Below are 18,214 nucleotides of genomic sequence, written 5' to 3'. Positions count from 1 at the left end.
TTCCTTAGGCCAGCCAGCTATTTCAGCCACCAAGCTACCGCTTCCTTCACCAAGAGTCCAGCCTAAACCAGGCAGAAGAGTTCTTCAATATGGCTTTAGATACCAGATCATGAAACTTCCATTACATCACTGTAAACTGCAAGCACCTGCAGAACACAGGGAAGATCACCCTGATATCACAACACTTGTCAATTTCCAGCTTAAATGAAAGTCAGTATTCTGACATAATGACCTCAGTAGAAGATATCAAAGTGGCACAAATGTGCACTGACAATATAATATAAAAATTTAGTCAGAATTTCCAGTCTACCACTTATCTACAATCAAATCATTCTAGTCTCTGTGCACAAAGTCCCAAGAAGGGCCATTAAGTGTTCCTGAGTTTCAGTGTTACAGGAAACACACAAAACATAACTCTGACCATCCAACCCATCGGCTCCCAAGTTAAGCCCTTCACTGTTATCTAAATATATCCAAACTAAACCATAAAAATGCTATTGAGTTTACTATTAGCTAGAACAAATGCAACCAGTACCAGCAAATGTTACATAAGCTAGCAGGGTCCAGAGAGGAGCAAGTACTAGACTTCTGGTAACACGTGCTATTTCCAAGCAGTGAAATGTACTCTGGTCAGAAGAGGCCTGTCAACTATTTATAGAGTGCAGGGGTAGCTGTAATCATCCATTCCTTCCCTACTTGCACAGCTCAGCAGAAGCACAAAATGCCCCAGCACAGCACCAAGCCCCAACAGGTGTAAAAATTCACTCCACCACCAAACTAGCACATCTCCACCAAGCACATCCTAAAAGCTTCTGCTGAATAAAAGCATAAAGGTGGTAAGCAAAGGTTTTGTTTTTCCCACATACACCACACTTCTCCCATTGTTCTTCATGTTTAGGGTATGACTACACTAGCAGCAGAAACAAACAGATACTCTGTGGTGCTGAACTAACTACTGAAACCATTAGCAAAGGCAGAGGTTAGTTATCAAGTGGCTGATTTCGGTTTGAAACAGCAGTTTTGACTGACAGAACAGTGACGAACACGTAAGCACCCTATATGCCAGCTATCTGCCTAGAATGAAAAAGTTGTTTTCAAATTTTTTCCTCCAAAGAAGTTACTGTTTACGGCTGTTAACTGCAATTGTTCACCGATAGTCACATACACGCTATTTTAGTCTTGCACAACTGGCATAACACCAAACGCGATGTATCCTGCGAGGAGCAGGCCGAGCAGCTGCACCGAGGGCCCGAACATCAGCAAGCCCAAGCGGCAGTGGACAAAACCCCGGCTTCCAGGAGCCGCTTAGGAGGCGGCTGCAAATGCTCCCAAACTCTGCTCCTTATTACTACTTGGCCTCCTCTTGAAAGAAAGCTGGTGCCGCCGATCAGGTAATAGCAAGAGTTTGACATATCAAAGCGAAAATCCTTGTAAAGAGGGGAAGAGCCTGAAAACGCACTAGTGACCAGTCCGACCAGCCGCGCACGAACGCGCAGAGCAGCGCCTCGGAAACGAGCGGTCGCCGAACCCGCAGCCCGCACGCAGGTGGCGGCCGAATGCGTTCCGTACGGGCCGGGAAAGGCTCGCTGCCGCTCCGCACCCCACGGCCCAGCCCGGCTCGCCGGCCCCGGCACAGCGCTCAGCCCGCCGCAATGCCGGACGTACGGCCACAGCCGCCCCCAGCACAGCCCGGCGGCGCCCGCTAGGAAGTACCTGGGAGCTGAGGTACCGCCGGAGGCACTCCTCGCACACCGCCTTCTTGCAGCAGGACAGGGGCTTGATGGGCTTCTCCTCCAGGCACACGCGGCAGCTCAGCACCAGCAGCGGCCCGAACTCTCCGGCGATCAGCCCGGAGAAGGGCTCGGGCAGCAGGTACAAGTCCACCACCTCGATGCTGCCGCCGGACGACAGCGGGTCGTCGCCCGACACCACCCCGCGCCGCGCCAGGGGCTGCCCGGCGCCCGGGCCGCCGCGGGGGGAGCCGGGGGCCGCCGCCGGCCGGTCGTTCTCCACGCAGTAGACGGTGCAGTACACGTGCCGCCGGGGGGGGCGGCGGCGGCCGCTGCCTCCCTCCGGCCCCTCCTCCGCCGGGGCCGCCGGTTCCCCCGAGCCCGGCGGCTGCTCCGGCCCGGCCGCCGCCTCCGCCTCCTCTTCGGCCCCTCGCCGCTCGGGGCCGGCGGCGGCCGGCGGCAGCTCCCCGCCTCGTCCCGGCGCGGCCGCCCCGCCGCCCGGGACCGCCTCTCGCGGCGAAGGCGGCTCGTCCGGGCCGGGCTCCCGCGGGCCCCCGGCCGGGCTCGGCGGCGCGGCGGCCGCCCGCGGGGCGCTCAGCGAGCTCTGCTGCTCCCCCATCGCCGCCCGCCGCCGCTCCTTCCCATCCAGCCGCCTCCCGGCCCCGCTTCTGCTTCCGGGTCCCGAGCCCCGCTGCGCCGAGCCCCGCGCTGCCCGCCCGCCGGCGGGGCCCGGCCGCCGCCGCCCGGTCTCCCCGCCGAGGGGCTGCGGGCGCGGGGGAGGGAGCGGCGGCACCGGCGGGAGCCGCTCCGGTCAGCGCCGCCCGCGGGGTGCCGGCCCGAGCCCGACCCCCATGCCGGGGAGGACGCGGGCAGCCTCCCCTGGTGCCGCGGGGCAGCGCGCCCCGCCGCCGCCCCGGCCCGCCCCGGCCCGCCCCGCGCGTCACCGCCCCCGGCCCGCCCCGGCCCGGCCCCGCCCGCGCTGACGCGGCTCCTCGGCTGCGCCCCTCATTCAGCCGTAAACACGGCGTGGCTGCCCGCACGCCGCCGCCCGGCAGCGGCACAGCGAGGCGTCGTCCTGGGGCCCAGGTTCCCTCCGCCCTGTGCCGGTACCTGCGGCCCGGCCGCAGAGTAACGTCCTCTGAGTGAATTGTGAGCGTCCGATTAAAAATCATCCCTGAAGGAAAAATAATGGTACTGAGCATCATCGACTCCACTGTGAGAGCCGGGCACTAAGATTAAGGCAATAGAATGGCACTCACAAAAAATAATTGAAACTATTAACAACAGGAGTATCCACACGGGTCCAAAACGGTGCTTGCTTCTTCAGGCACTCAAGGGGCTTAGGGGGGCTGTATGCGCATTCTGCTCCAAGAGTTGGCCAGTATGCCGGTGCCTCTGCTTGGGGATGATAGCTCCAGGCCTTGACGTCATCATTTATCTAATCACGTCGGGAAGATGTCACGGAACTGATGCAGCAGCAACTGAGTACCTTAAAATGGATTGTGCTGTTTCCATCCTGAACTTTCTGTTGCTCAGAGGTTGCTCTGCTCAAGACGACAGAGTGTTGGGCTTAACTAGAGCGACAGGAGGAGGTCTGCAAGTGGGGAGATGACAGTGAGGGACATCATGGCTGTCTGCATCTTGTACCCTCAACCCCAGTGAGCTGTGGTCTCAGGCTCGTGCAGGGAGCAGCTCCGTGCGTTTGCCTGGCTCTGTGTGCTCAGCGGCGCAGCTGCTCAGCTGCAGTGTCCCAGAGTGCAGGGCATTAGGACACTGCATGCAGCTAGTCCAGCTTTAGAGGTTCCTGTGTGGCGCTGAAGAGTATGTGTACTCTGGGAAGGAGCTGAGCCTCGCAGAAAGCCGCACAGGGAGCCTGCCCTGCCCTGCTGAAGGCTGGCAATGGAGGCATCGCAGGCTCTGTGTAGAAACCGGCAACTGCTGCTGGCTTGGGCGGCTCTTCGCCTTGAAAATGCTGTATTTCTTGCAGACCCAATTAGATGTGAAAGTCAGTGGGTAGGTATGAATTTGTGCAATGTTAGGCTCTAGTTACCCCTCCAGGAAAACAATCTAGAGGAATTTATTTTTTTAAACAATATGTATAACTTTTCTTATTTGAGCCTTCAGGGATTATGATCCCAAAGCTTACTTTGAAAATACGAAGTGTAAAACTCCTAATGATTAAATAGACATTAGGATTTCCTACAAGCCTACCACTCAAGAACTTGGAACTTAAAGTAAAAACTAGAAAGATAGCATCATTGCAAGACCCAGAATGTTGCTCCACTGTTAGTTCGGAAATGTCTGTGCTAAAGCACAGCAGGGGGAAGGGTCCTTTGGGAATTCGGGATGGTAATGATGATCATACCTAGCTGAGGGGAAGCATGAAGCAAATCAGAGTTACAGAATTACCTGTGCCCTACCAGCCTGTGGTCTAAGGAGGGGTAGTTCAGTTGCCTGTGCCCAGCCATGGGTCCTGCTGGTCCTGGCTGTGACTTGTGAGCAGATGTGCCAGCCCAGCTGCTCCCAGGGTCCCCCATTCTATCTGGGATGGTGGGATTTGCCCTGGCCCTGCCTGGTGAGCAGCCCCTAAGGTGACTCTCCCACTCTTTGACGAACATATCAACCAAGTCTTTGCAACAAATCTTTGCCATATTCTGTATATATTCTCTCAGGCATATTGAAAAAATATGAAATATAGAAAAAAATATAGACTTGAGGTAAAGATAACGTGACATGCTAGTATGTACTGATGGCCTTTCCCACTGTACCTTTATACCGACTCATATTTTAATGACATTAAGGGAGAATTTTCACACAAAGACCACCCTAGCCTACCGCCAACCCTGAGCAATCTGACAAAACAGGATTTTGTGTTGCATGGCTCTTGCTTATTCTGCCAGAGAGCTGGTGAGAGAAGGAGCTGTCAGTGAGAGGTACTGGCTCTGTTGCTCCATGCAGTGCGGGTGGGTGCCTGGGAAGCAGGGATCTGTAGAGGGATGAATGTGTGGTTCCCAAAGTGGCTGCCCTGCTGCTGACTGACAGGCTGCCGGGTATGTCTTAGGCTGGCTGTTTCCCAGATTTCGAGAAACCACGTGCCAGATTTGCATCCAGAAAGAGTCTGATGCTAAAACCTTGGTTTAAAATGTGATTTTAGATCCACACATTTTACTCTGTAGAGCATGTCTAGCCTTATGGAAGATACTTAAAAGATAGCAGCACTGCTGGATTTGCATGAAATAACAGATTAAAATAAATTATCCTACACAGATAAACCTTTTTATCACCAAACTGTTTGGTTTACAAGAACTTCGTTATGTTTGAGCACAGTTGTGTAGAACTGAGCCTAGTTGCTTGAAAAATCACTTCTCTGCCTGTGATGTACTGCCAAGTCAAACTCCACAGAGATTCACACATTTGAACTCCGCAAATGAAGTATGAAGAAGCAGCTGGCAGGGCATTAATTATCTGTGAGAGATTCCCCGGTTTTGGAAAGCTCTATCCAACGTTGTCCACTAGAACGTGGATTTGCTTATCTTTGGGAACACAGAAAATTCCAAAATATTTTTCTTTGTTGGAAAAATTGAACTATTTGGTTTGAATAGATGTGTTTATGACTGGTCCTTTTACTCATGCCTGATTTTAAAATTCCACAGCTTAGAACCGGGGCAGACACTTGTATTTTCAAGCAATAAATGTAGTTGACTGCCACTGTTCTAGTAATGCCCGAATTTGGGATTGTTTTGGGTTTTTTATTATCATTGTTATTAATTATTCACACTGAACAAAGAACATGTGATGGCTATTGTATCAATTAATTACATTTGTCCCAATTTGTAAAATTTTCCAGAGCATTGCCTGAGAATCTCTATCCTTGTTTTCTTTCAGTTCTTTCTTTCCTACCTTCCTTCCTTTCATTTAATTGAAGAGCATAAGCTTAATAAAACTTCAGCAATAGAAAGTACTGGGCTATGCAGCATACAGGCAAACTGCAGAACTCATTGCTCCACACAGTCATGAAAGCAGTTCTATAATTAATTACAAAACTGATTAGATACTTTCAGCAATACAGCAGAGCTAAAGCAGTCCATGCTGTTTGTATCATGTATCTATCCGTGTGTATGAAAGGAGGACCTAATTTCCTAAGGCTATAATTCCTGAGACTTCTTGAAAATTACTTTTGCTAAAAATAATTAATATTTTTAGGATAAGTAATTAACCTTCATTCTTCTGGGTTTATGCTGGTAGCCTCTGAGGAGATACGAAACCTTTTTTCTAGATAGTAAGTAAGTAACTGGCAGTATGGTACTGGGTCATTAGGTGCTAACTTACTTTTTGAGGGGGATTCTTGGGCTTCTGTTCATCTTGTGAGGTGAAAGATTCACGTATGTTTTACAGAAAGTGTAGGTTAGAAAAAGGCATGCACTAGAATAATTTTTTTGTGAGCATCTTAATTAGATCAGGAAGAATGGCTGTGTGCCTAGTTTAATTGTTACAGTATTTATTTTGAAAACAATCTGTGCCATTATTTTTATCTAGCACTATGGAAACAACCTTCAAAACATAACTGTGTATCTTACACATTGCTTAAACATCTCAAACTCTTTGTACTTCCTATGTGCTTGCTGCCCACATCTGGGTTAAGGAGAGAAAATACTTCTTCAGAATTTATGGGTATTTCCAAACAGATCTTATCAATGTCTCAAGTTATATTTTAAAGGGCACTTAGAACCTTGATGCATCCTCCTTAATTGCCCCTCTGGCAATTGTTTTGGAATTATTTATTCTACACATTTCTTCAAAGTCCTTTTTTGACACTTGCAACAGTGTTTTTATTTTCTTGTTTTTCTGCCTGCATCACTAATTTTTAAATATGTTTATCCTTTTCCCTATCACATCTTCACTTCCTAAAGTCACAAAGGTCTGTATTTCGGCTGCAGCTTTGTAGAGAGACTCATGCCTGTCTTTGTGTTCTAGATATTGATGAATCCAGTTTCCCACTTAGGGCTAGACCAACCAGGAACTTAAACTGATGGAAATTACTTCCCCCTCATTATCACTGAAATCTTTTATTCTTCCTAGATTTTTTTGCCACATTATTGTCCCTTATGTCACGTGGGTTCATAAATCAGGAATCACTTTCATCTTCAACAAATGCAAAGAATCACTTGAGTGAAGCAGGAAACTTACTTTTTGCAGAACAGGAGTATATTTTTTTAAGTTTTTGAGGCTGAAACTGAGAAACTGAGCTGGGAATCTCATAACCATGGCTTGCTTCACCAGGTGAATTTATTCACTGTTAATCCCAGAACCACACCAGAGTCAAGGTATACTTCATGTATCCCACAATCACCATTTTTTCTCTTAACAACAGGCAACACCCAAACCATTTATCAGCATTAATCTGGAATGAAATGCCTCGATGCACAGCCTGGGTGCAATGCAGTCATTTTGGGGAAGTGGGAGTTATTTACCACCATCAGCAGCACTACAGCCATGAGACCATTCTAAATTACATCAAGCATTTTTAGACACTCCCAAAGAAAAAAAAATCCTTAATTACTGCATTTTTAAAAATAATATTAATTTGAATTTATTTTTGTAGTAATAGTTTGCCACAGGATTACCTGACAACACCACAGTGAGAGTAAATTCTGCTGAAGGGCAAGTATATTTTATAGCTGTTATTGCTTTAATTAACTATGCAGAATGACACACAAATAGAATGTTTTGTAAAATAAAGACTTAGCAGCTACGTTTTTGAAAATACTGTGAGTCATTCTCTGATGTGCAAATTGCTATCTTTTCCTTCTTAGCTTCAGGCCTGAAAAGCAGTTGAACATTTGTTAAAACAATTGTCTACCCTTATTACTGGATTATCAAATTGTGCTTTTCTCATTTTGTACTAGAGGGACTTTTTGCAATGCAAATAATTTAAAAGGGTTTCAGAAAAAAAGTGAAATTAACTAATTAACCTGACCAGACATTGAGATACATAGAGCTAGTCAAATTAGCTGTTTTTTAAGTATGTTGCTTTGCTTCTTAAAGCCAAATTTCAGAATGCTTTTGAAGACTTCCTTAAGTTCATCTCTGTAATTCAGCAACCCCCCCTATTATCAGCAGAGACTCTCATTACACGCTTTGTGACTCCATGGAGACTTACCAAGTCTGCACAGGAAGCTGTTGTAACAAGTGGAGCTGCTTTTGCCAGCCGAGCAGGGATGGGCAGTGGAGTGGGGACCCGGGAGGCCCCTTTTCTAATCTCAGCTCTGTTACTGACCAATCGTGTGACCTTGGATGAGATACTGCTATATCTCTGTTTCCCCTTTTACCCTTTGCCTCTCTCCATTATTTAGACTGTAAGCCGTGTGTGACAAGGAGTGTTGGCAGCTGCAGCACTGTGTGACCCAGTGAATCCCCTGAGCTTGGCTGATGCTTGAGGTACTACTGTATCACAGACAAAACACAATCATTTCCTCATACAGACTGCCACATGATATTAGCTCGTTAATAGCCCATTTTATAGTTAAAAGTAAAATTACATATGTTCAGATACTTCTCTCTATTTTTAATTCATCTGACTGCAGAACACTACATTCACAAGAATTTTTCTGCTGGGCTGTAGTCATTACTGAATAGCACTGTGTGCCCTATGAGGGTTTTATTTGCATAAGCTAACACCAGGAACTTATCCCACCTTCAGCCTCATGCTCTCTTTTTGTAAGAATGCAGGGATCTAAACATTTTCCCTTGCTCAGGTCATGTGTCCAGATTTCCAGTGTGATTTTACTTAGCATACCAAAACAGGTATTTAGTAGGGTATGCATGACAATTACACCAAGGAAAGAAAGGCAAGAATAAAACCTGATCTGCTAGCAGGATCAAAATACTTTAATTTCTCTCTACAAATTCATTTTCCTTAATGCCACAAGAAGTAATGTCTGACTACACTCAGTAAGTCATTCTGCAGAGGGAGATGATGCTGGTTTCATAGCATCACAGGTCAAAATACAGGTTAATTTTATGGCTCTGTCCCCAACTTGCAAGTCCTTGTGCTTTCCAGCCTGTAAAGTTGCCGTCACTGTGGAGGTGCCACGATAAGAAAATCTTCTCAGCTGGATGGAAAAAAGGAGTCTGAATTATGACTCTGCAAAAGTAAAGTGGTGATATATTGATTATATGCTCAATTGATTATTCTATAGATAGCTTGACTGCAGTGAGGATTGAGAAGCATCAAAAATGGAAACAGGCAAGAGAGCAAATTGCCTTAGCAAAACTTAATACTGAACTTGCTGCTACACAGAGCCAGTGTGTGACACAGCACAATGTCAGGAGCCATGTCTTTTCTGAAGGGCTGCTGAGACACAGCAATTAACAGGGAATCAGTTAAATGGTTTCCTTGAAAGGTAATTTCAATATATTTTCCATGGACTGTTCGTTTTCATGGGGCATTCTTGGCTCTTCCACACTTAATCTAAAGGTTGATTCTCATTGCATACATTGAAAAAGAAGTTGTTGGCAAATGGCACATATTTTACCTTAGGAACTGCTGTATACAGCTGAAAACCACACTCTTGTACATACGTGAGTAATGAGCCTACACACAACGTCATGGATCTTTTTGCAGGTAGTACTCAGCAACCTTGAGAAAAACTGTTCCTAGAAGTGTCTTTTCCTATATTCTCTTATCTATTATGTCTTGTTTTAAAACAAGCCCAAATGATATTAATCAGAAAGTGCCGGCCAGCTAGAACAATCTATAAACTGCAGTGGAAAGCTGTTTTGGAAGAAAAGTTCAGCTAGGAACCTGATAAATATAGGTGAAAAATACTTTACGTTCTCCCTTCAGAAGTTGTTTTTTAGTAGCCATTTTAGACACAATGTTAGTACATCATGCCCTAACAACACAATGTTAGTACATCATGCCCTAACAACAAACTGTGTGGTTTGCAAATTAAGTCCTGGGTGGAAATGTTAGAACAATCCGTGGTGTAATAAAAGGGCATCAGTAAACTTCTTATCCTAGGGAAGCATGGCTTGGGGGAAAAAGTGTAACATTTGAAGATACTGTCTGGGCAGAAAACAAAATCCTTAGGCTGTCAGAATGGAATCTGAGACTGCTAGCAAGTCAAAGCTGCAGTGAAAGCTTTGCACTTAGTTTTGTGGTTCTAGTATGCTTATCAGCAACATAAAAACAAAAACAAAACAAACAAACAAAAAACCCACCAAAAAACCAAACAAAAACAAACAAAAAAACCCAAAAACCCAAAAAACCCGCAACCAAAACCCACCCCCTCGCCCCCCCCCCCCCCCAAAAAAAAAAAAAAAAAGGCAAAAAAACAAACCACCAAAAAAAACCCGTCAGAAATGCCAAGCTATCACAGGAGCCTTCGCAAGGAGCCACTCATGTGGCTGTCTGCTGGGAAATCAGCTGTTGTGGTGGGTTCTTCTTAGATGAATCTCTGTTTATGAGGACAAGAACCAAGCCTAACTTATTTGAACCAAGCCTAACTTATTTAACGCAGCTGCAGAGCACCAAGATAAGATGTGTTGATTTCACTTTAATCCTCAGACAAACTTGAAGTAGATTAGTGGAGAAAATTGTCACCATCGTGTTCTTCAGTGACTGTCATAAGTTTCACTTTTATATGAACAGTGGCAGATTTTCTAAAGGAATAGTAAATACAATTGCAACAGTGTTCTTTCTATTAATTAGATCAGGAGGTACATGGCTACTTATGATTGCTTGATTGGTGTTATCTTACCTGCTACTTGGAGTGATTTGATCTGCTTTTAAGAGAGAGCATAAAAATAAGGAGGAGGGCAACTGCGTAGTTGCAATCAGATTTGTCTTTAAGTTTTTGTTGCCTATAAACTTTTTGGCATGTGAAAAAGTCTAATGCTAGAAGACTACTGGTTAAGCAATTCATATATGAAACAGCTGTAGAGTTGCTTTATACTGAGGATATTGTGAGGATAATGAAGTGCATTTATTGAGTACTTTTTTCCAGTGAAAACACTTATCTGTGGTTCCTTTGGGACACAACTACGAAGTAAATGGAATATTTTTTTCAGCTAAGAATTGATCTGAACACAGCATTAGCAGCATGATTTTTAGATTAGTGACATTAAAATGATGCAATTCAGAGCTAGTGAAGGTAAACTGGTTTAGCTTGCACCAATGCCAATGAAAAAAATATCTGAAACAAGGTATGTTTATTTAAATAAATCAGTTAGCAGTGTATGTTAACATAATGTACTTCTATATAGTGTCTTATCAGCTTATGTAGTCACATCAAAAATACAGTAAATTGGTCTAAAATGTCTAAAATTGACTAAGTATGCACATGTTGAATAATAGGTAAGGCATTTATATTAAGGTTGCCTAATATTATTGTTTAAAGCACATTCCATTGCAGCAGAAGTAGTATACATGTAAAATAGATTAAAGCTCTGGTAAATTAATTCAAGAAGTAACTATCAGTAGGGAAGGATTATCAGGTGAGGCTGTTTCTAGTAGAGTTCAATGGGGATTTGTGTGAGTCCTGCCATTGCTCAATAATTTCATGAGCAGGAAGAAAATATATAGAGTGACTAAAAGCTAGAGAGTAACAGTAAAAAATAAAGTACAGTTTTACAAAGGAGTTTTACTTGACTGTGTTAGTCTAGTTTCAATAAAAGTCTTAATATAATAAAAAAAAAACCCTAGTATGTTTCAACATACAAATCTCGTTTGTAACAGATTTTGTAATGCCTAAAATCTTCAAGAAAAGATACTTTTCTAGAAGTTATCTCTCCATCAAAGATATATCAAGTGTACTCTGGCTATATTGAATAACTAGAAAATGAGACTAAATTCTACTAGAAAAGTCCTTTTTAATTGGTTTTAATGAATTTGTTTATTAACAGCAAAGCTCCTGCACATTGATCAGGGCTGGTAAAAGCAGCTGTTCATTATCACCTGAGTGTTTAGGCATAGTGCTGCTGCAGGAGTCTGGGCTTTTTTGTGCAGCTGTGTTAAGCATAAGTTAGGGTCTCAGCTCTGCTGGAGCACTGGAGCACACAGAAGTCTTACTGGGAACAATCACAGCAATTCCTGCAAACAAACCATTAAGGAAGCTTTTTCCTGGTTAATAACTTCACTTGCAGCACAATTTATTTTTTTTCCCAGGGAGTTATAGGGGTGAAAAATTTTTACTTTCACATTCGTGGATGCTAGCAAGATTTCAGCTTGTGAGTGTCTTCTAGGACATTTTGAAGCCTTTTTACCTTCATTAAGTACTAATGAGAAATTGAAAGTAAAGAATAGTAGATCTTAATTTTTTCCACATATTTTTTATTAATAATATATAAAGTGTGTGTGACAGAAAAGGATTACAGATGAATAGCACCACTTCCCCTGTAATCTTTATCCTTTTCCTGACTAAGTGCTATCTGCTAATACAAATCCCCAAGATCCTGACCTTTCTTTTTTGCTTTCCTTCCCTGCAAGCAGGGTGGAGGAAATGATTCCTGTCACGTAGCCAAAGGGGGCATATTTACATGGCTCCACATGATGTGATGAGGATATCCTGTTGCAGAGAATTCAGGAGGGGAAACAAGTAAGTTACCAGTTCTGCTTTTTTTTTTTTTTTTTTTTCCTTGAAGTCCTGCCTCCACTCCTCTACAGGTTTGCTTCCTGAAAAGCCACTTCTGTGACTTTATCAGTACAGATCTCTTTGTTTCTCAGTTTGCTTTCTCTATTTTTGTACATGGATGTTTCCAGGACATTATTCTCTTGCCTGATATCTTGCCATATATTAAGTGATTGTGGTGTTATCTGCTATGGATTTTGCTTTGCAGATTTTGTTTTTAGTGCTTGTATTTTTATTGTTTCTCCACTAATTATCTCTAAAGCTCTGCACAAAGTAAGGGACAACTGTAAGTGCTTTAATTCTGGTCTCTTCTGGGTTAGGGGAAAAAAACCTTCACTACTTACAGGAGGATATTATCATTTCAAATCCTAAAGCATTCAAATAGCTTTGGCTGTATCCTAGAGGAAATCAATCATTAAGGGTTTTTATTTTAAAATGCATTTAGTACGTATGGAGTTCTATAGTTAATGTTTTCTAGATTATATTATAAGCAATATATCAAAACTTGGTGTGAGAGCTTTCCTTCACCAAATTCACTAAATTCACCAAAGCTGTATTCCCTTTCCTACTGACTTTGAGGCCTGAAATCAAAAAACCAGTGAAATACATCAGTTGACTGGAAAAGAAACCTTTCATGAATGTAGAACATGGTGTAAAATCAACATGGAGCTTATACAAAAAAGCAATTTTATTAAATGCATGAGGCACTAAAAGCTAAAGAGTGATTGTTAAGAGAACATGATGGATGTGAGTGTCATTCTGCCATTTCAGACCAGGAACACGCTCCTTTAAGGGCTGACCACATCTTCTGCTGGCAGCCAGGTCACGTGTCTGTGCTGGATCTGATCAGAGATTAAGAACAAAAACACTTTTCCCATGGTAGCATTAGTTTTGATCCACAGTGCTGTCCATTAAAAGCTTTAAGCTTTGGGAATATTTGGGTCCAGATCCAAATGTTCCCCCCTTCATGCCTCAGAACCACTGCTGCTTTTGTGCAACAGACCACAGACTATTTAAAAAAATACCTGATTTCAGAGAGGAGTTTTCCTAAACAGAAAGATTTTTATGTTTTATTCCAACCTCATAATTCTGCGTACTTACTTTAGTCTGTCTCCCATCTTTCAGAAGGGCATAGAAGAGACACAGCAGGCCTTCAGTGATCCAGTAAAATTTACCAATATCAAATGATGGTGCCATGTTTTGCCTTTTTCCAGTCTCAGGATATGGAATGTGAGATCCAATTTCCTAGTCTGGCATCTCCAGCATGGCACTAATTTAGAAACACAAAGAGCTAATGGTTTGGTCCTACCTGTCAAAAAGACTGTGCAACCATTGGCTGGGGGGTTTTTTGTGATTTTCTTCTTTCCAGTGATACTGAAATTTATCCAATGCCAAGAACATTTTTTTTTACTTGCTTAGAGATGTTTGGGCTGAAAACCTGACATCTTGTGTTGAAGGGAAGAACTGTTAGGACAATACTGTCGGGCAGCAACCAGGTCAGATTTCCACAGTGCAGATGTGTACAACTCTTGGAATACAAAGCTGTAGAATATAAATAAACATTTTAGGAGAAAAAGCAATATTTTCCATAAAAATAATAAACCCATTGCACTTCTCAGATTAGGAAGAGCAAAAATATAAAGACCTCTCAGTCTTTCTTCTTCAGAGTGCAGTGTAAAAAAATTAGAAGTGGAGTACAAGGAAGAAGGCAAGAAATATTTAATGTATAAATATTAATTGGGTTTTTCCTACTTTATTGGGGGAAAAAACTCAATAAATTGAAATTCCTGTTGCAATTTTTTATTAACAGATCTCTGTATCTCAGAAGGTGAAGGAACTCCGGAGATGAGGAGACAATTTTAAAAGACAAGAAATACAGTTCTAGTGCTGCCTTAGATTTTCAAAGGGGATAAAACACCAGTATAGTAATGGAATATCAAGTTTCAACTTTCATGTGATCAGAGTTTTCCCCCTTGCAATTTACTTTCAACAAGTGTGTAGGGAGTGGTGACGACCCCCAAAAAGCCCGAGTTAAAAGAGAGGGTGGCATTATGAAAAAGTTCACCAAGGCTGCTTATAAAGACAAGACCTCAACTATTTTGTCTGTGATTTGGAGAGGTTTTCCACATGTCCCAGGGCTCTGCAGCTGCACTGTCTGTGTGGCACCTGCCCCATGTGTGGCCGTCAGCTCGCTCAGCAATGCTGTGGGACAGCAGTGTCTGTGCTGGCCCTGCTCTGGGGACAGGACACTGCAGGATACCTTCATGTAGTGGGATGAAAGCTTACAGCGTGTGAGGCTGATGTTTTAAAGTGAAATAGGTTTTCTTGTGAAGATTTGCTCAGTTAAGCTGTAAAAAATGCAACTTCAGCATGTTTGGCTGCTACTTTATGAGGCCATCAATTTTTAAGAGGGTTTTATGAAGTCCTGATCTGGGCAAACATAGTTTTTAGATAGCTTCTGTCTAATTTTAAGAGAAAATAAAAACTACAAATAAAATAATAAAGATGGGCGATATTAAAAACCCATGAGGATTTTATGTACATGAGGTGAAGATTTAGGTTTGAATTTGACTGACAGGAAGAAAGGGAACTGTAGATTTCTAAGATGAATCATTGTCCCTTGTTCATCATAAAGTTTAATTTTCAAGTAGTTTAGCAATAATAAAAACCCTTAAGAATTTTGTGTGTGAGGTGAAGATTTAGATTTGGTTTTGACTGACAGAAAGAGAGGGAACTTAGATTTCTGACATGAATCATTGTTCCTTGCTCATCATAGAATTTAAATTTCAAGTAATTTAGCCTCAGATTACCGGAAACAATTTCTGGTTCCACTCTAGATAATGTCAATGAGACAGCTGTAGATTTAAGGGTCACTAAACAATTCTTATTCATAAAAATATGCACTTACCTTTAATCACATATTTAACTCTTATTGAAGCTAAAAAATGTTCTTCATTCCTTTCCTTTTGCTTTCATTGGAACTTCAACATTTTCTTCAACTCTAGATTCCCTTTAATACTTTTCTTAACTGGGGACTTTCCCATCTTCCTGGTTTGAAGAATCAGCTTCTAGGTCATTCCTCTTGGCAGGCACCAGCCTCCCCAGTACAGGGAGGGGCAGAGAGAGCCAGGATCTAAATGGGAAACAGGGCAAGGCTCTACCAGCTCCCTCTACTGTGTAATGAGACATTCACATGGGCGCCACAGGCTCTGCTGTGTGCCTGTATAATGGATGGTCTGGAGCCTCCTTGGTAAGTGCACTTCTGAATTCCTGCCCATGTGATACAGGCAACAAATACTGCACCTTGTTTTTCCTGCTGCAGGTAAAATTAAAGATGCTTTTCCCTGAGTTTCTACAGATCTGACAGGAGTGGGATGGGTTCTGTTTTTATTTTTCTGATAAAAGTGCATTTTACGATGAAGTATCAGTTAGGATAGATCATTTTCAGTCATTTGTCCTCAGGATTCCTATAGCTCTGCTGTATTTTCTGCTCTGTAGGGGATTTTCCACTGCATGCATCCAGCAAAACATCCCCAAAAGTATACAAGAAAGTAATACCTTAATACTTCATTTTAGAAGATTTTATAAAGAGCCATAATGATGATTATTGTTTACTAGTTTATTTAATGGAGAAACTCCATTCAGGGAGAAAGAAAATAATGAGTTTAACAGAGCTAGTAAATGACTTTCCAGGAACATTAACATCAGTGGAGGCCTGAGTGACTGAAACTTCAAAACATTTGGCTTCTTTGTGTTTATTTGGTGACAGAAATGTTGAACCCTTTTGCAAAATTATTCAGAAGAGACTTAGCAGTGAATAATCTCTGTTTTCTGTCAGTTTTTCCATTCCCTGTGAAATTCAGTAAAGCTCTTAAGCTCAGGCATGGTGTAGTTCTACCCACAGAATAAGAATAGTATTAATAGTAAATTAATAGTATTAATAGTAAATATGCCTGAATATATTTAGAATATAAGGCCAAGATGGAGGCCCATAGGGTCATCAAGGAGAAGCACGGGTAAATGGATTTTATCTACTTCTCTGTGGAACAATAAAGAAATTATTTCATTCTTGCTAAACAGAAATCAAACAGGCACGTTTGCCTAGATCTTTATTTATTACCAAATAACTAGTGTGTCTTTTAAATTAATTTTTAATTTATCACTACTTCACTGGAAGGAAAGAACATAGTGTTATTTCATTTTTCTTTGCTAGCCAGTAGATATGTCCTGATTTGTTGTCTTAAAACTTGGAAAGGAAGAGATATAATAGTACAGTTCTTAATTATAATATTACTTAAGCATCTGAGAGAGCTTAACTTACCAATTGAGTCCGAGAGTTAGGGTTATGCCATGTTGCAATTCATACCAGTGTTATAGGTATCCAAAGGACACTAGTTCCAATGCCCTAGATAACTTTTGCTAAGCTCTGCTGTTATTTTATTTAGAAATTAATTTTCAAAATGGCTTTTTAATTCAAAGTTTTGCCAATATTTTGAATGTCATCACTCTCAATAAATCCCAAATTAATTTATGAACTCAGGCAAATGGAGTCATCTGTGTCTCATCTCTGTCTGGATACAAGCATCTGGTCTGTCCTACCATCTTTATGCTGCATTAAAATGTCCAGTTGGAATCGCAGTGCTGTTGTGGCTGCCCAATGTTCCACTCAGCCTGTTCAAAATATCCCTGTCCACACTGAAAACAGCCCATACCTGAATGTGCCACTTACAGAACTGCCTCTGCTTGTCCTCTGTCAGTACCAGCCTGTCTTGGCACTGGTAGAAGGAACTTGAGGTCTCAGGAGTTTTTCTCAGGACTTGTTTGTGCTCCCACATGGTGAGTGCTTGCTTTGCGCACTAAGCTGTCCCCATCAAAGTCCAAAGACCAGACAACTGTCATGTCCCTCTCTTGTTTCCCAGGGACCCCAACTTGTACCACACCTAAAAGTATACCCATTCCTGGACCAGCAGAGCTGACCAGAACCAGGAACATGACATCCAGTGAACACATCCCTTGGGTTTGTGGGCAGGGTAAGTGTAGGTTGGCTGGGATTCTGAGCAGAGGTCCTCTTCTCAAGAAGCCAGTCAGGGGACAAATGGTGTGCACTATTTCTGGCAAGAGACTGTCGTGGTTTAACACCAGCCAGCAACTAAGCACTACACAGCTACTCACTCACTCCCTGTTGTATTACTCAGTTCCCAAAATAAATTTGTTCTTTTCTCCCACAGAGGCTGAGGTGAAGAAGATGTCCCTGATGCTGCAGAGAGAAGCCTCCCTGAAGGCTCTGTGCCTCAAAGCAGTGCAGAAGTCATAGCAGCTGCTTTTGACAAGAGTTCCTGAGTAACTCTAGAATAGCCTGAAGCAGGTCATTTCACAAGAAAATAGAGCAGGCCTTAGGCTTAGCTCTGTTTCCAGGTTTGGGGCCCTGAAGAAGCCTCATTCAGCTGCAGGGACAGTGTGATCCTCTTCTCCAAGTGACCCAACCAGACCCCAGGAGGTGTGGGTGAGCTCTGCCTTGGCATCCACACCCCTCTGATGCCTCCAACAGCACCACAGGGTCTGCTAAGAAGATCAGCACCTGTTACACCTCCTTAAGGACCTCCTCAACCCACTCTGTCTTTATTCTGGTCCAGCAGGAGTTTTAAACCCTCAGCTGCAACAGAGTGTTTAGAGGGATATCAAGGCAAGTGTTCTGCTCTCTGTTTCAGCAGTGTTCAGGGGTTCAGGGAAGGAAAAAAAAAAAAAAAAGAAAAAAAAAAAAAAAAAAAAAAAAAGCTAGGTAAGTTTGCTGATGTCACTATTTGAAATTGGAAAAAACTATTGACTCTCTCAAGGGCCCTGTGGAGAGATCTC

General features: G+C 42.9%; 1 protein-coding gene across 1 annotated transcript in view; it reads right to left on the bottom strand.

Annotated features, from left to right (window-relative positions):
- The window catches only part of RNF217 (ring finger protein 217), a 66,644-nt gene extending 64,084 nt beyond the window's left edge, over positions 1-2,560 (bottom strand). Inside the window, exon 1 of the mRNA XM_066315343.1 lies at positions 1,714-2,560. Coding sequence (XP_066171440.1) covers positions 1,714-2,349 — 636 coding nt within the window. The 5' untranslated portion in view covers positions 2,350-2,560. The remainder of the gene's footprint in view (positions 1-1,713) is intronic.
- Positions 2,561-18,214: the final 15,654 nt, after the last annotated feature.

The sequence above is a fragment of the Sylvia atricapilla genome, chromosome 3 (assembly GCF_009819655.1).
Source record: "Sylvia atricapilla isolate bSylAtr1 chromosome 3, bSylAtr1.pri, whole genome shotgun sequence".
In the NCBI taxonomy this organism is placed as follows: Eukaryota; Metazoa; Chordata; class Aves; order Passeriformes; family Sylviidae; genus Sylvia; species Sylvia atricapilla.
This window is presented reverse-complemented; position numbering and strand designations above follow the sequence as displayed.